We start from the raw sequence: 20,151 nt of genomic DNA, 5'->3' as shown, positions 1-20,151 counted from the left end.
CAGAGTTTGAACTTTAAAACTAAATAAGCAGAGTTATGTGTTTTTTACTTTGCTTTCTGGGTCAGTCTGCTTCAACACATTTTTACTTTTACTTTTTAATTCAAATGTTTTCTCTGTGGATGAACCTTTTCCATCAAACAAATCTTTTACTTTTTAAACTTCTTTTAACCAAAATATTTATTTCTAGCTTCTTTACTAAATGTTCTTAAAGTGATTTTATTCTCTATAGTTTTGATATGTTATGTAATCTAATCAAATCTTATGAGATGTTAATCTCCCTTTCAGTGCTTAATTCACTTTTCCATTATGGACATGCTAAAGGTAACTTTACAACTTTTCTCTCTAATATTTCCACTAATATTTTGTAATAATTTTTAAAAGACAATTCTCTTATTCTTATTCAAAACCTCTTTGGAACAGTTATATTCCGGTCTGTCCTCTCTGTGTCTCCATCATGGCTGAGTCCTGGATCCTCAGTAACTCTGAGATGTGAGGTTGAACATCTGCCTGCAGGATGGAGGTTCTACTGGTATAAAGCTGTTCCTGATCTGTTACATAACGGGTACAGTTGTAAGCTGTTGCCTGGCAGCACCTATGGGACCACACACAATTACTACATCATTCAAAGTCAGACACACACAGCAGGATATGTGTGTAGAGCTGGACGAAAAGGAAACAGCTTAAAATTTTATGCCACTAATTACAGTCAACCAAAGTTTGTCTGGTCTACCGGTGAGTTGATTTTTCTTTAAACACTCAACAGCTGTTTTATCCTCTCATTAGTTCATTTTTCCTATAAGACCAACTAATACTAATGTTGATGATGGTTTGATTCTTGTTACCTGCAGTACATAAAAAAATAATGTATATGCACATTTAACTTGTGTGTATAGTCAATATATGCACATTACAAGTATAATAAACAAGAAAAAAGATAGCAGAAGAAGAATAAAATGCTAAATAACTATATACGTATCACTATATTTTAAGTTATGAATGTAGAAGCTGTCAGAGTATTTTTTCCTTCTAAAAACATTAAATTTTTTCAAGGTAGAAATAATAGATTGTCTTAAATACTGGATATATTGAAATGCTTCCACAAATCTTCAAAAGAATAAGCTAAATAAGTGAAATGAATAATGATGTTTATTCAGCAATGTTTGTCTCCTTGTTGTGTTTCAGTTTCTCACCCAGCAGCATCTCTCACAGTGAGTCCTGACAGAGAGCAACACTTCACTGTTGATGATATCTCTCTGATCTGTGGAGGAAGCTCTGCTGAGTGGAGAGTGATGAGGTTTACTCGAGGACAAAGGCTTTCAGACTGCTCCTCCTGGGGGACGATGACTGGATCTACATGCACCATAGAGAATCTCTGGTATCAGAGTGGAGTGTACTGGTGTGAGTCTGGATCAGGAGATTTCAGCAATGGAGTAATTCTCAGTATAAAATGTATGCTATCATTAACGTTAATTTTCTTTTTAATTTAATGTGGACAAAACATTTTTATAACAACACATTAGAGACACAAAGAAATTAGAATCTGAGCATTTAACGTTTTATCCTGATACATTGTGTGTAAAGTACTTGTGATGAAAGTAAATATTTTCTTACCAACAAATAACTTTATGTATTTGTTGAAAAATTAAAATTTGCTCGACTAATGTCATACAAGTAATATTAGAAACAATCGAGTCAATGTTGAGACACTAGACCAACACTGATTTCAATTTGGAAGAAAAAAAAAAACTTATAATGATCAAAAATCATTATTCACCCAATATCTCTCCAACAGATAAACCCCGGCCTGTCCTCTCTGTGTCTCCATCATGGCTGAGTCCTGGATCCTCAGTAACTCTGAGATGTGAGATTAAACCTCCGTCTGCAGGATGGAGGTTCTACTGGTATAAAGCTGTTCCTGATCTGTTATCCAACAGCTACAGTTATGATCTGCTGCCTGGTAGCACTGCTGGGACTGAACATGATTCCTACATCATTCATGGACAAACACACACAGCAAGATATGTGTGTAGAGCTGGAAGAGGAGACCCAGAGTATCACACTGATTACAGTGAACCAAAGTTTCTTTGGTCTGCAGGTCAGTTTTTTTTTTTTTTTTTTTAATTGAACATTTATCATTCCATAAGTTTCTGTATTTTTGGCTGACACTAACACTGTCATAAGAACTAATAGATGTGTTGATAAGTGTCTGGTGTTTTGATGCCTACTACTTAAACAAAAACAGTAATCACATAAATTCACGTTTTATTGTACTCGTTGAACTTTGTGATGTGGAAAGTAAATATGAGCTACAAAGGCTGAAACTCCACACCTCTATTTCGTCAGTATTGTCAGTAGTTCCTTTATTTATTTAGACACTGCAGTTTTATATATACAAAATTCCCTCTGAGGTTGTTCCCAGAAACAAGTCAACATGTGATTTAAAGAAGCAGTACAGGTAAGAGCCTGTATATGTTAAGGAAAAATTATGTAGAGCATGTAACAGGAAGTATGACTTTAGGAAAATAAATAGATAAATAAATATACTTTCTAACTTTTTTTTCATTGCCACACAAAAACCATTGTAATGGCTTCTGAAATCTAGATCTTAAACGGAAATAAATGTTTATGTTCAAGAAGAAAAATCTAAACATTTGACAGTTTTTAATTTTTTGTTTCATATAGTGCATTCTCCATAGTCATCTTCTCTGGCGTTCGTCAGGCAGTATTAGTTTAGGTTAGATACATGTCACATTCATTCTACTGTGGATGTAAAGTTCTTTACAGGATTTATCTTTTACTCTGAATGAGTTCAGCTCAGTCTTTGGGATATTAGGCCAAGCTGGGAGTTTTCCAAAACTGAAGAAACACACTGCATTCTTTTCCTGTTGTAGTCGAAATCACAATATTCAGAAGAGGAACAAAATGTACCGACACCCAGCGGACAAACGGAACCACCATCAAAACTCTTGTTTGTGATACATGTTGGACCCAGGAAAATTATGCCGTCGAACACCATGGCCTGCATTTTCTCATCTACATATCGAAACTCTAGGAAAGCAAAGTTTTTGTCCTTATTAAGCTGCACAGCAAGAACCAGTCTACTCTGGGCTTGTGAGAAGCCTATGAGACGCATCTGAGCATTGAAGAACTCAGCCATGGACTCCTCTGTTACTCCATAGGGGATATTTCCAACGTAGAGACATCTGGCTTGTCTCGTCATCTGACTGCCAACTATAGGCACTTGCGTAGGCGCTGCCACCACTCCAGTGGTGATGGATGTTGCCAGCAGAGCAACATCCATATTGTGGGGATTTGACCGGCCGCTTGTATAGCTTTATACTGCATTGGAGTGATGTGTTTAAAGCCAGGAGGTGGCACATCCCAGTATATACAGGTCCTTTTCTTCTTTGTTCATCTTGGAGAGTGGCTGTGCTTCTTGTGGTCCCCGTGAGGAGCTGTGGCGGTCCCGACTCTTCCTGTCGTGGCTACGGCTCGTCTTTTCTCGGCTGCGACTCCCTCGATCTTTGCTCCAGCTGTGATGTTTGTTGCCTCGGCCCATCGATCTACTGCGACTCTGTTTTTCATGCCTCTCTTTTTCTTGCTCTTGTCGGTTCTCGCTCAGCTGCTTCATTTTCAGTAGTTCTTAGATACACCTTATTGTCCCCCTGGACACATCATCAGTGATGTAATTTAGGATCACATGGGGTTTTGGGTCTTTCAACAATCAGTCCCCTTGCCCCAGGAGACACAGCCAAGGTTGATCAAGCCCAAGCTTGTGCCAAGGTAGCGCTACCCTACTTGCCATGCAGGTCCTCTCTTGAGCCACAACCACCTTGATGCCACCTCTGCTGCGTCGGTGGCCAACTTAAAGGCCTTTGCTGACCCACTGACCATGAACTCCTCACTCAGGCTGCTGATGGGGAGCTTCAGATTGCTGGTCTGCCTGTACCGGGCGATGCTGCTCAATGGCAGCCCCAGCCAGAGAAACCTGCTCACCCTCATCTCAAAACTTTCCACTGTTAAAATGGGGACTTCGTAGACCAAGAGGGGCTAGAGGATCCAAGGGAGGCTGCCATGCTGGTAAATTCAGGCTTTGAACTTGTCATGGAGGCCAGATATGTCCAATGTGGCTAGCCAGGTCTCCAGCTCTTGGTTAGTTTGTGTGGAGGCTGCGTCACTCAGGCTGCAGCTTTAGGTGGCATAATAGTCCAGGATGAGGTCTCTGAATTTCTTTGGGATGAGATGCTGGTTCAGTGCCTCTTTGACCAGCTTGTGGGATATGGATCCATAAGCAAGGTCCAACCACAGCAAAGCCAGGTCAACTTTGTTCTCCCTGGCTTCCCTAATAACCTCAATGACCATGCCTGTGCGCTCTAAACATCCAGAGCCCTTTGGGATCCCTCTTTTCTGGACCAAGGTGTCGATGTAGAAGATTTTCAGGAGATAATCTGTCAGTCATCTGGTAATGATGCTGAAGAAGATCTTCCCATCAACACTCAGCAGTGAGATGGTTCAGAACTGATTGATGTACTTTTCCTTCTTTGGGATCTACACACCCTCTGCTTGTCTCCACTGGTCTGTTAGCTTGGCCCTCCTCCAGATCAACTTCAGGAACTTCCAGCGCCTATGGAGTAGCCTGGGGCAGTTCTTATATCCTCCATTGGGCACCAGCAGCGGACCTTGCTCTTGCCCTCTTGACTACTACCTGGAGCTCTCACCAACTGGGCTCCTTCCCGTTAAAATCCAGTGTTGATGCAGGTGAATCAATCAGGGACCTACAGGTGCCCAGTTCTTGCTCTTTACAATTATCTTGACTTATACAACAGGCGGAACATGTATTTAATAGGTAACTTATTAATACTATAATAATACATTTTATTTATTTCATACTGAAATATACATGCTCAGGCATGTGTATTTGAAAGAATGTACAGTTTCTCTAAAATACAGATCTTAAATATTTTCAGTGATCTACAGAAGTTGAAAGTTTAAATTTAATAATTGAATTATTGTATTGAAACATATTTCATTGTTAAACCTCTGCGATTCATTGTGTTCTCATGTGTTTCAGGTTCTCATCCAGCAGCATCTCTCACAGTGAGTCCTGACAGAGAGCAACACTTCACTGTTGATGATATCTCTCTGATCTGTGGAGGAAGCTCTGCTGAGTGGAGAGTGATGAGGTTTACTGGAGGAGGTTTCCTTTCAGACTGCGCCTCCTGGGGGACGATGACTGGATCTACATGTAGCTTAAACAGTCGTTGGTACCAGAGAGGAGTGTATTGGTGTGAGTCTGGATCAGGAGAGTTCAGTAATGCAGTCAACATCACTAGAGAAAGTATGTTCATGTTATTTTGTCCTGGATTTTAATTGTTTAACAGAATATCGTTTAAGATAACATGTAACAAAAAAAATAAATAAATAAATAAATAAAAAAAAAAAAAAATAAGAACAACATTCTTATAAGCATTTATCTCCTTTTTTCTGGTGGATGTTGGGGTAAATACTTGTTTATTACACAATCAAAAATTATTGTTCTCAACAGAAAACTCATTATTTCTGTTGTAAATGTAAATACAGATCAGCTGAAGTTAATAAAGTAGTGTTTGCATTGTTTGGCGAGAGAATGGAGGAATTGTTTAAATGTTTGCACTTGAGACTAAATATAATGCAGTGGGCACGACTTGTTTTCAGTTAAAAAAATCTTCTTTTTCTCCAACAGGACCTGTCCTCTCCGTGTCTCCATCATGGCTGAGTCCTGGATCCTCAGTAACTCTGAGATGTGAGGTTGAAGATCCGTCTGCAGGATGGAGGTTCTACTGGTATAAAGCTGTTCCTGATCTGTTACACAAGAACTACAGCTATGATCTGCTAGCCGGTACTGGCAATGGCACTGCACAATATTTTTACATCATTCATGGACAAACACACACAACAGGATATGTGTGTAGAGCTGGAAGAGGAGACCCAGAGTATCACACTGATTACAGTGACCTCAAGCTTATGTGGTCTGGAAGTAAGTTTGTTTTGTATTTGCTTCAGTCTTTGTTTAATGACTTTCTTTTATTCATCATTTTTGTCTGTAACCTAAAATACCGTTTTGACTCCAGAGACCACTGATCAAGTCTTACAGTTAAAAAGAAAACACTGATTGTGGCAGTTGGAGAAATACAAATAAAAAAGACAAATAAAATACTGCTGGCATGTTTCAGATACAGGACATAGAAGAACACTTAATCATTTAAAAATGGGAGAAAAGTTTGACTTCCTGGTAGAGATGATACAAACATCAAAACACTGTCCATCATGAAATGTTTCCTCTGATTCCACAGAGGAGGAGAAAAAACTTGGAGGGAAGGAATTTTTTAAATGAGGTGGATTTCATCCTCATTTCTATAAGTTTAGTGTGATTAATCAAAAATTTGTTTTTCAGATTTTCATCCAGCAGTATCTCTCACAGTAAGTCCTGACAGAAGTCAACACTTCACTTCTGAGGCTGTTTCTCTGAACTGTGAAGGAAACTCTACTGGGTGGAGGGTGATGGAGTTTACAGAAGCAGGACGTCTGTCATACCTCGGAAACTGTTCCAACTTGGAAACAAGGAATGGATCCTCCTGTACCTTCAGCAGTGAGAAATACCACAGTGCAGTTTGCTGGTGTGAGTTTAGATCAGGAGAGTTCAGCAACGCATTCAACATAACTGTGCAAGGTGTGTTATGACTCATGTTCTGTTTCTTTTCAGTTCTAACTAGTCTCACAGTGGTCACAAATGTGTTTTACTCTATTTACAAAGATGTGCTCCAATGTTTGGTTAACTTTGGTGACTTAAAGTTGTGTTTTCAAGTTCATATGAAAAACACTAAGCAATTTAAACATGTAAATCTTTGCATGTTAAAGGTGTCATTACCTGGTCTTTTCATGTATCCACTGTCCTCTACATGTCTTTAAATATTTCTTTAAAAACTTATTACACACAAAAAATCAAACAAAGAGCTTCTCCTAACCCTTTGCTCATACCACAACTTTATCTCGTGAGAGTTCATGCAAACTTCTGACTAATTAAATAATGTAAATGAGGTGTTGGCTGATCGGCTGGCACAATGCATGCACAGTGTGTCCGACTCACATCAACAGCTTAGTAATGGCGAGCAAACCTGACCGAGCAGCAGCTTACAAAATTCAGCCATTTATATTTGAACCAGACTCCGAGCCTGAGAGTGAAGATACTGCCTCTACACTACACTACACTACACTACACTACACTACACTACACTACACTACACTACAGCCTCTGTAATACTCACAGTTCACCAGTTTTAGCCTCCTTCAGGAGCCTAATTTCTGCCCAGTTACTAGTAAAATCTAGCCATAGAGATTGCATCCTTCACAACTCCCGTTTTACATACATGACGTGAAAATGTCAGAGAAATAAAAATAAAAATAAAAAGTTTGCGTGATAAAATCTAAAATAGGAAATGAAGCGGTAGTAAAACGTAGGTTTTTGTATATGCTAGTATCAGAATACATGATGGTCACCTTGTTAGATTAAATGCTCACATGATCACAACTGCTATGTTGTGGTAGGGAGACTAGCAAAGCTACATCTACAACTATGACCACACATCCATCATGACAAACCATCAAACATGGCAGAGCACTTTGCCCCACTAATAAAATAGAAAACACGTGGCTTGTTTGTACATTGCAGGGGGTTAAACTTTTAGGCTCGTCCCTTAGCATTAGCATTAGCTGTGTCAGCAGTAAAGCATGACTTTATCAGTAGCAACACTTACCGATTGCATTGATGGTGAGTCACTCAAAGTTGGAATCGCCCCTCGTTCCAACTGCAGGGCTGATGCTATCTTCACGTGAAATTGTCCCAAATTACTGAAGCATTCAGGTGCAAATAGAGCGCGGCAGGCAGAAATGTAGGTACATTACCAAAAATGAATTTATTCCATTTGTCCCTGGTAGTTTGGTCTGCTACAGGGAGCCTAAAAACATGTTATTTTTGGCAACTGACAACCGAGCAGTTGACATGAGAGCGCTATTTTGACATCTTAACACAACTTGTTGTTATGGCGACTGCAGCAGGCTGAGAGCAGGTGATTTTAGCCACGGAAGATGGGCTGGCTTATTCAAATAGCCTACTGGGATGACAAAATCCTAGGAGCAAATTAAAATCATGTGTTTGTGAGAGTTTACTCTTGTGGTGTGAACAAAGGGCCCAGACAGAAAAACTCAACCTTCTTCAAAAGAAAAGCTTTCAGGAAAGTTAACACTTCAGTCCAGCACCAATACACTTGTTTTAACTTGAAAAAGTGCAATTTCGGGGTAATGACTCCTTTAAAAATGTTTCCTGTACAAACACATTTCACGCACATAACTCATCTGACCCTGCTAGGACAAGGAAATAAAGAATAATCAAATACAACCAGTGGGGGTTTTTACCATTCTTATACTTAGTGGTATTTATTTAAGAGATTCCACTCTTGGTTCTTGTGGTTACTGTGTACATGGGTGATCATTGGCTTTTGGCCACAAATATGAAAGAATAAATGTCCAGTGTATAAGGCATTATAAAAATCTGCTGTTGAGTTGCTGAAAGGTTATTTATGAAGCGCACAGTTTTCTTTCTGTACAACAGATTGAATGTCAAATAATGATAAAGCTATCACCAACTCTCTCAATATTCTCTATTTAACAGATACAGATGTTATCCTGGTGAGCCCCGTCCATCCTGTGACTGAGGGAGCTTCTGTCAGTCTGAGCTGCAGACTGAGAGAACAAAACACACTTTCAAATGTTTCTTTCTATCACAATGACAAACTTCTCCAACATGATGGCAGAGAGGAGCTGAACATCTCTGCAGTGTCAAAGTCAGACGAAGGTTTCTACAAGTGTCAACATGCAGGAAAGACGTCACAACAGAGCTGGATGTCAGTTACAGGTGAGCTGGATGAAATTATTTGATGCCTATTATTATTGGAATAACTTGTAGTGAAAGGCTAATTGATAGTATTCATCGCTGTACTTATATCAGCTGTGTCCAGACCTGGAAGCTCTTCACTTCCTGTACTGCTGATCTTTGGACCAGTTGGTGGAATTGTTTGTATTTTCCTGCTTTTGCTGTGTCTAAGCAGACAGTCAAAAGGTGAGCTGTTCATAATTATTTCTATCTACTCCTTATTCTAATTTAACATCAACATTTATCTTTTTACAGATTCATGTTGGATCAGGTCAGTACAGCAGTTTTTAATTACCTCTCATCTTAACCATAAATCATTAGATCTTTACTGAATAAATTTATTGTATTTATTACATTTTAGGTCCATTCAGTCAGAGAGCTCCAGTCAGACTGAAAACCATGGAGTTAACCAGACTGAAACCAAAGAAGACAGCTTTCCACTTAATGGTCAGGACCTAAAATTGATTATTATCAGTCACTAGAATTATAATCATTAGCTACTAGGTGAGGGTCAGGGTACCTGGGTACACTCTGAACAGGTCACACAGGTCCAAGACAAACAACCACTCACGCTAACACTTACTCCTACAGAGATAACTTAGAACATGTTTTTGGTGCTGGTGGTGGACTGGAGAGAACCCTCACATGCACGGGTAGAACATGCAAACAGAACAGTAGCAGCCAAGGTTTGAACTAGGAACCAAATGCAGTAGAGTGACGGCTAACCACCATGCAGCCACAGACTGCAAAAAGGTTCTTTCAAAGTATGTCTGACAAGCAGTCCTGATAAATGATGATAGCATTTGTTGTTTATAAGCGCTGCAGTCTTTCCTCTTTTACACTTGATGCTCTGTCTGCTGTGTTTTTCTTACTGTATCTGTTACCGTCTGTAATATGTCAGCAGTTATACTTCAATGAAACATGTAGTACTACACCTACCGTAATCGGACACATTAAATATTTATTTATTTGGTTTTTTAAACTTTACACAAGAAGTAAAGCAGATAACTCTAATTTATAAATTAAGAATCACTAATGGTTCATGTAGTGCATGGAGGGCAGGACTACTAATAGGATCTTGCTCCCAGCACAATATGGTCACTGCCCCTCAGTTTTACTTGCAAAACAACTCACCACAAACAGTCATGAGTGGGGAGGAGGAGGAGGACAATGGAGATCTATCACACCCCTCTTCCCCAGGGCGCCGCCGGGGGCAGGCAGGGGGAGGTGTGCCATGGGTCTGGGCTCTGCCGCTGTCCTCCTCCCCATCTTCTCATTCCCCGTTAGGCATGTGGCATATGGGGGGTGGGTACCTTCTGGGGTCGGTGGCGGCTGCTCATTGGCTGCAGTCCCTTTATGGCCTGTCATGGGGGGCGGCCTCTCCTGGCCTGTTTTGTCCTGGGGGACCTCCCGGGGAACAGGGGTGCCTAATGTGTATATATATATATATATATATATATATATATATTTATATATTACTTTAAAATGATAAAGACAGAATCTTTTACCTTTCAAAGAAAGAGAGTCTTTTCTGTGTTAAGACCACAGAAACCCAAAAATGTTTTATTACCTCCTGGAATGTGTAAGAAAACAGTTCTTGGTGTGTTTCCAGATATCTCCCATGGAGGTTAGACCTGTAGAGGGTGGGTTATCAGTTGAAGAAAAACACAGGTTTTGAAGGAAAACAATTTCAAAGTAGACAATGTTGTCGGGTGATGAGTTCCGTCTGAAGTCCATAAAACGTTTAGCTCGCTGTGAGGCAAATCATGACAAATTTGTTGTTGCACTGAAGATTAAATTTCAGAAACTTTCCAGATCTTGATACCACTTAACATCCCAAAATGTCCACTCCCTCCCAAGTCAGGTTGACCTGTGGCCTGTGTAGCTGGAACCAAGTCATAAAAATTCCTGCATGATGTCTTAACAGTCAGAAATCCTGACTTCTGCTAGGGAGAGGAGTTGTCCTGTCTGCAAGGAGGAAAATCCATCAAATGTTTTATTTAATCAGGATTAAACAAAAGTTCCAATCTTTATTTGCTTGGTGAATCCGCTACACCAGCATCTCAACATCAGCGACTCTTATGGAAAGGAAGTAAAGAAAACGTGCAAAACAGGACGGATAAAACAAGTTCAGCTTATGTGATGCTGGTGATAAAGACTCAGCAGCAGGTAGATGGAGGACCTGCAATATTTAGAAGGAAGATTAAGTTTCTTGCTGAGGGCTCCCACAGCTTTGCAGTTTTCCATGATGGATGTTTTACTAACAGTTCTAGTACCATCCTCCTCTCCCCTGAAATTCACAACAGAGTTATTTCAGGTCTTCATGTTCCCCTCAGAGCCTCCACAGTCTGTGGCAGGAGACTGTACTGAAGATGGTGAAGCCACCACTGTCTTATAAACGGGCTGTAATAATGTCCTGCACACTCCACAAGAAGTCAGTCTTCAGCAGATGGAGGCAAATTTGACCCTTCCTCCTGCACAGAATGATTTTATTTAGATTTAAAGATATAAATGTGATCGTTCTACTGAGTGTTATTATTCCCAGTTTCTGCATTGGTTCACAGCTTAAATAAAGGTAGATAAATTACTCAGAATAGCAATAAATATAAAGTATGTCCTAATTTTTATGTTGTTTTATTTGCTTTTTGACAGCTGAGGTTGACATCTATGAGCCAATCATGCAATCTGGAGACACAGGTATAATACATGTTCTGATGCAGCTGATTGGTTTGAGAATACAAGTGATTGCAAATGATTGATAAAAAATCCTGAAATATTTCAGATGCAGACGAATCCAGAGATGTTATATACTCTGTCATTGGGCTCAAACACTGTGGAAAGAACAGTGAGATACTTCAAACACATGTTATGTACAAAATAAACAAATTGTCCAGAACGTTTTGACTTAAAACTATTTTTTCATGTGATGATCTTAACAGGAGGGCTCGAAGAAGCAGAGGAAGATCCGGTTTATATTAATGTGAAGACAGCAAACACAGGTAAAGTCAGTCAACCCTAGAACAATAAGGTCGGGTTATTTTCACGATGTTGTACAGCTTCTCACCCGACATTAGTGCTCTGAAGTTAAAACAGAGTTTGTAGTGAAAAATGTCCTCATGCCATCACATAGCAGGAGGCTGCAGGTCAGCAGTTCTGTTTACAAGCTGATTTAGTTCACGTTTATTTCCACTAGATGGGAGCAGAGTTAATGGTTAAAAGACATCTAAAGCCTCTTGTGGTGTTTTTCTATTTCATGCTCCCATAGTTTACAGCACAGGACCTTCCCTTCCTTCAGTTTCCTTTACAGATAGTAGCTTAATAAAGCCAACTGCTAACCGAGCTGCAGAACTACAGAAAAAAGAAAAGAAAACTATCTGTAAATCTAAACTTAATTATATAAATGTATGCAAACTAGCCTGTATTTCCATTAGTCTTGCTCACAGTCTGTGGTTTGTGTGCAGAAATATCCTTAATTTATGTAAACAACTGTGTGTTGGACTTAATAAGAAAATGTGCCAGTGTGTGAAGCCGTAAAGTTGTTTATCTCGAAAGGATTTGATTATCTGACCAATCAAAGCTCTGCAGTGTTTTACTGTCACTGAATGGCTCAACTTGCTTTAAACTTCAGCTGAGGTAGAACCAAATAAATAAAGGATTGTAGTGGTTCCACACAATAAATAAAATAACAGCACCATGCAACAGAAAAGCAGTTCATTTATTAATATGGTTGTTACAGTGGTTATTAAAGAACATAAAAAATGGCCTAGGGCAAGTAAAAAACAAAACACAAAAAAGAAAAAAAATATTTTAATTAAAACAATATAAATGCCATTAAACAAGCAACATCCTGCAACACACAACTGATGATCTACTTCCCTATTACATTTAACCTTTTAAACTTTTATTAACAAATAATAAAATATAATGATTGAAAGTAATACAAAACAACCATTTATGTGAAAATTACAACAGATACAATGCCCATGTGTTAATGCTGGCAGCATGTGGAGATTTTCTATTTCTTCTCTTTTAGTTTCTATATCCTGTCTGGAACAATACAGTTAAATATTTACTCATATTTCTTTATTCACAGGGGGGTCGTGTTTTCCAGCAACTGCAGTCTACTCTGAAGTCAGATTTCAAACAATTGTATATAATGATGCTGCAATGTAGGCTGCATCACTGTGGTGGTTTATTCTACAACTAGCAGGTTATAACACATAAAATAATAAATAAACCATCCTCACATCTTTGATGAGTGTAAAGTCAACATATTTGTTTTGTCATAAGAAGAAGTTTCTCTATGGACAACATTAATTTAATTTAATTGTTTATGTCATGACATAATATTTACATTAATTTAACATGAAGTGTTTTATATTTTTACTTTTTCCTATCAGATGCATTGTTGTAATGTTTGCCTCACTGTGCTCCACATGTAACAACATTGAGACAAGTTAAACCTCATACTTTTCACTGTCAGCAATACTGTTATTATTTCACAATTTGTCTGTTTATTTGACGTTAGATCAATTTTGTTTTCAATAAACTAAGTTTAAACAAACTTGATGTTCCATGCCGACGGATTTATTGATGTAAACCAGATTATCTAAGCAAACAATGAATGCTTGCATTTTCTCAGTGAGTACTTACCATGCACGTCTTCATGCTGGGAAATCTTTTAATCCTTCTTATTATCAGTTTTTCATAGTTTTAAACATGAAGTAAGACTGCAGAAACACTGCAACTTGAGGGACCTCAATCTGCTATATTATCAGCCTTGATCCACAGTTGTCTGCTGCTCTTGCCATAAAACCGCGATCCTGTTGGAATTTGAACAATTTGTTTCCAAGTATAAATTATGTGTATACATTTTCAGATGTGGTGAGTGTAAGGCTGTGGCAGTTTTAATTAAACCCAAAAGACAATGACAACGCCAACTGGATACTTCTCCAGTAAAAAAAGAAAAAACAAACAAAGGCTTGAATGATGCACCAGGATAGGCAGATTCACAATTCACAAGCACTTATTTTATTTACACAGAATCAAAAACAAAAAAAAAAAAACAAAAAAAAAAACAAAAAAAAAAAAAAAAAAAAAAAATTACAATTAATAATAGTTCTTACAGTCTGGTCCCCTTTACAGTATACCCAAACAGCGAGTAGGTGGTCCTGCAGGGAGTTGCAACCTTAAACACAACAAGAGGGTTAACACATGCAAAAAAGATACAAACCACAAAGCATAATAAGCATAATACCCTCTGAATGAAGAAAAGAATAAAATAAAACACGGGCTGTAACTCCAGGTAATAGTCTGTGGTGACGCATCCACTACCCCAGGGCACAGTTGGGACCATTTAAATAATCCAGAATCACTCTTTCTGGAACAAGATTCTTTTCCGTATATATAGGTTCCCACAGGAGGAGGTATTAAGCAGACACAGAATACTGCCAAACAATCTACCCCTATACATGGCTACCATATAGCACCTCTGGTTAATGTGTTAACCTGGGCAGGTTAACCAGAGTGATCAGTTGTCTGCATTACATCAGCATTAGCTTACATTGGATCACATTTAGCTTTTAGAGATTTTTGGAAACAAACGTCTTCGCGAGACGCCATTGCCAGGGTAACTGCCAAAGGAGCTCGGAGTATGAGAATCTCAGAATGGAGCAGGAGGTGCTTTCAACATCACAGGTAGGCTTTATTTCCCTTTCTTTAGTTGTTTATAAATAGCCTTGCAAAAAGCAGTTTTTAAGTTAATCATAAACTTCATCAGAGGAAATGTCTCCGTCTACAGCTGCAGAGGAACACCATGACCTGAAAAAGCTTAGACAACCTTAGACAGCCAAGCTGGTTTCTGATCACAATCAGCAGAGAATTTTGATTATTTTAACCTTGGTTAATTACGATTTTATTCTTATGTTTCTTTCAGGTGCAACCTCTCCAAAGCTGGAGAGGTAGTGTGCCAGAAGAGAAGAAGACTGAAGCCTAACATTATTGAGAAAATAGATTTTTAACTAAACATCTATGACACATCACAGAGTTTCCAAAGCATTTTTCTCATAATACATTTCAAGATTCAAAGTGTTTCTTGTCATTTCCACAAGAAGGAAACAAGTTTCCCTGAACAATGAAAATCTTACTTTGCCGTCCACCAAGAATGCCATAAAAGATTATAAAATAAAAAATAATAATAAAAAAAAAATACTAGATAGAAAATAAAGATAAAAAAATTGAGTAAATAATCACATACACATGTACATAAATGTGCAGTGTGCTATAAAGTGTTCAAGAATGAATGTGTAATGTGAGTTGGGCAGCGGCCAAAGGTGGGGTCGCTGGTGGTCTGATCCTTGGCTGAAGAAGCTAGCTCTAGGGACATGGAATGTCACCTCTCTGCCAGGGAAGGAGCCTGAGCTAGTGCGTGAGGTTGAGCAGTTCCGGCTAGATATAGTTGGACTCACCTCAATGCACGGCTTAGGCTGTGGAAGCACTGTCCTTGAGAGGGGCTGGACCCTCCTCCATTCTGGAGTTGCTCCCGGTGAGAGGCGCCGAGCAGATTTGGGCATGCTCATTGCCCGCTAATTTGGCGTCTGTAGGTTGGGGTTTACCCCGGTGGACGAAAGGGTAGCCTTCCTCCATCTTCAGGTGGGGGGACGGGTCCTGACTGTTGTTTGTGCTTATGCACCAAATAGCAATTCAGAGTACCCACCCTTTTTTTGAGTCCTTGGACGGAATGTTGGAGTGCGTACCTTCCAGGGTCTCCCTTGTTCTACTGGGGGACTTTAATGCCCACGTGGGCAATGACAACGACACCTGGAGGGGCGTGATTGGGATAAATGGCTCCTCTAATCTAAATCCAAGTGATGTTTTGTTGTTGGATTTTTGTGCTCATCATGGATTATCCATAACGAACACCTTGTTCAGGCATAAGAGTGCCCACATGTGCACTTGGCACCAGGACACTCTTGGCTGCAGTTCAATGATCGACTTTGTAGTTGTATCGTTCGACTTGCAGCCACATGGCTTGGACACTCAGGTGAAGATAGTGGCGGAGCTGTTAACTGGTTGTGAGTTGGCTCAGATGGTGAGGGAGGATGACGGTCAGGCCTGGCAGACCCAACAGTGTTGTGACTGTGTCCCAGTGTCTGCTGGGAAAGTCTGGCAGAGTCCCCTGTCAGAAAGAGTTTCAACCCCATTCTCCGGCAGAGCTTCAACAATGTCCTGGGTGAGGCAGGGGACATGGAGTCCGAGTTGGCTGTGTTCTGTGCCTCTATTGTTGAGGTGGCCAACCGCAGCTGTGGCTGTAAGGTCGTCGGTGCCTGTTGGGGCTGTAACCCACAAACTCGTTGGCGGACACCAGCAATAAGGAATGACATCAAGTTAAAGAAGGAGTCCTGTCAGGCCTTTTTGGCCTGTTGGACTCCAGAGGCATCTGATGGGTATCGGCAGGCTAAGTGGAATGCAGCCTCGGCACTCGCTAAGGCAAAAACTCAGGCATGGGAGGAGTTTGGAGAAGTCCTGGAGAATAACTTCCGGGCGGCTTCAAGAAGATTCTGGTCCACCATCCGGAAGCTCAGAAGTGGAAAGCAAAGACCACCAACACGTTTTCCAATGAGGAACCAGAGTCTGGGGACCCTGGTTGCTATGGTGGTTAAAAAGCTCCTCGGTGGCAGGGCCCCCGGGGTTGATGAGGTCCGCCAAGAGTTCCTTAAGGCTCTGGATGCTGTAGGGCTGTCTTGGCTGACACGCCTCTGCAGCATCGCGTGGACATCGGGGACAGTTCCCCTGGACTGGCAGTCTGGGGTGGTGGTCCCCCTCTTCAAAAAGGGGGACCAGAGGGTGTGCTCCAACTACAGGGGGGTTACACTCCTCCCTGGTAAGGTCTATTCAGAGGTGCTGGAGAGGAGGGTCCGTCAGATAGTCGAACCTTGGATTGAGGAGGAGCAGTGTGGTTTTCATCCCTGTTGTGGAACAGTGGACCAGCTCTACACTCTCTTCAGGGTGTTGGAGGGGGCATGGGAGTTAGCTCAACCAGTCTACATGTGTTATGTGGACTTGGAGATAGCGTTCGTCCTTGTTCCCCGGGGAATCCTGTGGGGAGTACTCCAGGAATATTGAGTGCTGGACTTGCTTGTATGAGCTGTCCGGTCCATGTACAACCGGTGTCAGAGCTTGGTCCACATCGCTGGCAGTAAATCAGATTACTTTCCGGTGAAGGTTGGACTCCGCCAAGGCAGCCCATTGTCACCGATTCTGTTTGTAACTTTTATGGATGGAATTTCTAGACGCAGCCGAGGTGTTGAGGGGATCCGGTTTGGTGACCTGAGGATTGGGTCTCTGCTCTTAGCAGATGATGTGGTTCTGTTGGCTTCATCAGGCCGTGAACTCCAGCTCTCACTGGAGCGATTTGCAGTCGAGTGTGAAGTGGCTGAGATGAGAATAAGCACCTCCAAATCTGAGACCTCAGCCGGAAAAGGGTGGAGTGACTCCTTCGGGTCAGCAATGAGGTCCTGCCCCAAGTGGAGGAGTTCACATATCTCGGGTCTTGTTCACGAGTAAGGGAAAGATGCAGCAGGAGATTGGTAGGAGGATCGGTGCGGCGTCTACAGTGATGCGGACTCTGCATCAGTCTGTTGTGGTGAAGATGGAGCCAAAAATGCGAAGCTCTCGATTTACTGGTCGATCTACGTTCCTACCCTCACCTATGGTCAAGAGCTGTGGGTAGTAACTGAAACAACAAGATTGCAAATACAAGTGGCCGAAATGAGTTTTCTCCGCAGGGTGGCCGTGTTCTCCCTTAGGGATAGAGTGAGAAGCTTGGTGATCCGGGAGGGGATCAGAGTAGAGTCACTGCTCCGCCACATTGAGAGTAGCTAGATGAGGTGAATCGGGCATCTGGTCAGGGTGTCTCCTGGACGCCTCCCTGCTGAGGTGTTCCAGGGGGTATCTGGCCAGGATGCCTCCTGAACGCCTCCCTGCTGAGGTGTTCCAGGCATGTCCCAATGGAAAGAGGCCCCAGGGAAGACTCAGGACACCCTGGACGGAATACATCTCTCGGCTGGTCTGGGTACGCCTTGAGATACCCCCAGGATGAGCTGGTGAATGTGGCCGGAGAAAGCGAAGTCTGGGTTTCCCTGCTTAGGCAGCTTCCCCCGCGACCCGACTCCGGATAAGCGGCAGACAATAGATGGATGGATGGATGGATGGATGATCAGCTGTGCAAGGTAGACGATAACACACGTGTGCAATATCTATTATAAATAATAAGACACATAAAGCGATAAACAATTTTACTACAAAATCACTACTACAATCACTATCCCCGTTGCACAAGCACCCTTTCCCTTATACGTTCCCGGTGTGAGTAGACTACTAGTGTCATTATAGTTCAGTATACTTAAGTTACACCACAATTCTGTAACCTTAACTAATCTTACCTAATAACCCCTCTTTATCATTTATATGAACAACAGAAAATAAATATTTATTCATGGTAGAAAATGCATCCTTTATTGAACAACTGTTAATAGATGAGACAGAGATGATACATGTGCAGTAAGGAAGTCATGTCAACGCTTTTTCTCTGATGCATCAGACGCCCACAGCCAGCAGATGAGCTCTTTGACCTGGTCAAATGATTGGGGACAAGTTCAGAACACTAAGCCATTTTCATGCATTTGAGTCAAAGTTAACTTGATTCATGAGGCCTCGGTTTCACCATCCCTATCATATGGTAAATATTCTGTACTTATACAGCGCTCTTATCCAAAACGCTTTACATGTACGTCACATTCACCCATTCACACACACTGATGGCGGAAGCATGCAAGGCGCTAACCACGACCCATCAGGAGCAATTAGGGGTTCGGTCTCTTGCTCAGGGACACCCCAACATGCCATGGAGACTTGTCAGTTGGGCTGGGATTGAACCGGCAACCCTTGGGCTACAGGACGACCAATCTACCCACTGAGCCATGCCTATCAGCAGCTAATGCTCAGCCACATCTCTCACAACAGCCAAGGAGCCATCACAGAGCATACACCAGGAGAGGAGATGCACACTGACTGGCTGACCCCTGTTAGATATAGTGCATTCACTTTGCCCCATGCAGTCAGATCTGATTGATTGCACCTTGCCGGTGTAACTGATGGAGAAAAGAGAAGGTGGAAACCTTTCCCACCACACAGACATTGTTCTGTCCTGTGCAGTACATTGAGTTAATTTTGTATATATTTGTGCACTGATGTTTCCTACAGAAATGGCATCCAGTCCAGTCAACCCAGCTTTATTTATAAGGCATTTTAAAACAAACCATATACAGTAGGACCAGTGCTGTACAGAAAATTAAAATAGAAGTCACAAATAACAGTCATAAGAATAGACACATGAAACAAAATACATATCTATGACAATCTCTCTATGACTCAGTGTGATGATGACGTCTATAATTATCATGTCCAGCCAACACTTACTGTAAGTGTTAGGAGGAAATGTATGTCTTTGACAAGTTCTAATAAAATAATAAACTTGTTCTATCTGAGACTTTTAGTGTAATTTTAGACAAAAACAACAAAAATTACAAAAGTTGTATATTAGAAAACATATTTTACAGCTTTCAATACCAGTAACCATAATTGTCTGTAATGTGGCCATTTTGCAATTCTTTAATGACAACCAACTGTTTCAGATGACAACACATCTGTCACATTTGCCCATTTTAACAGTTATAATAAAAAAAAAAAAAACAAATATTGTTGGTAATTGGTTCACCTTTACTTATAACGTGGCTGTCATAACTTACTCTGCTACTGTTGTGAAATTAAATGTGTTTAAACCACTCCTACATCATGTCTTATTTTAATGCAGAAGAGGAACATTTCTATTAGGCGTGGGCCTTTTAAACAGACAATTCATGACACATGCAGCTGTGGTTTCTGAGCAGGATGTAAACATGTTGAAATAGTGCTGTGAATTAGGAAGAAAGAGTTTGTAGAAAGCTCATACTAGTGTGATACAACTTTTCATCCACAGTTCTGTCTGTGCTGTAGTCATTTACACATAAAACAGGAAATATTTTTCAGAAGCAGACGGGCCTGGTTTCAGTGTTGGATGTGAGGATGGGATGCAATTCGTTCTGTGTGCTGCTGCCATTCTGTGAGTACATCATTGAGTATTT

At 40.8% G+C, this 20,151-nt stretch overlaps 1 protein-coding gene across 1 annotated transcript in view; it reads left to right on the top strand.

Moving 5' to 3' along the window:
• The window catches only part of LOC121639290, a 29,714-nt gene that overhangs the window by 195 nt on the left and 9,368 nt on the right, over positions 1–20,151 (top strand). The window contains exons 2-19 of the mRNA XM_041984452.1: positions 286–321; positions 421–732; positions 1,183–1,449; positions 1,793–2,095; positions 4,585–4,788; positions 5,072–5,338; positions 5,723–6,016; positions 6,434–6,709; positions 8,708–8,950; positions 9,044–9,154; positions 9,224–9,239; positions 9,330–9,415; positions 11,621–11,665; positions 11,751–11,813; positions 11,908–11,967; positions 13,062–13,137; positions 18,992–19,052; positions 20,024–20,129. Of these exons, the coding sequence (XP_041840386.1) occupies positions 286–321; positions 421–732; positions 1,183–1,449; positions 1,793–2,095; positions 4,585–4,788; positions 5,072–5,338; positions 5,723–6,016; positions 6,434–6,709; positions 8,708–8,950; positions 9,044–9,154; positions 9,224–9,239; positions 9,330–9,415; positions 11,621–11,665; positions 11,751–11,813; positions 11,908–11,967; positions 13,062–13,137; positions 18,992–19,052; positions 20,024–20,129 (2,826 nt within the window). The remainder of the gene's footprint in view (positions 1–285; positions 322–420; positions 733–1,182; positions 1,450–1,792; positions 2,096–4,584; positions 4,789–5,071; positions 5,339–5,722; positions 6,017–6,433; positions 6,710–8,707; positions 8,951–9,043; positions 9,155–9,223; positions 9,240–9,329; positions 9,416–11,620; positions 11,666–11,750; positions 11,814–11,907; positions 11,968–13,061; positions 13,138–18,991; positions 19,053–20,023; positions 20,130–20,151) is intronic.

The sequence above is a fragment of the Melanotaenia boesemani genome, chromosome 5 (assembly GCF_017639745.1).
Source record: "Melanotaenia boesemani isolate fMelBoe1 chromosome 5, fMelBoe1.pri, whole genome shotgun sequence".
Classification (NCBI taxonomy): Eukaryota; Metazoa; Chordata; class Actinopteri; order Atheriniformes; family Melanotaeniidae; genus Melanotaenia; species Melanotaenia boesemani.
This window is presented reverse-complemented; position numbering and strand designations above follow the sequence as displayed.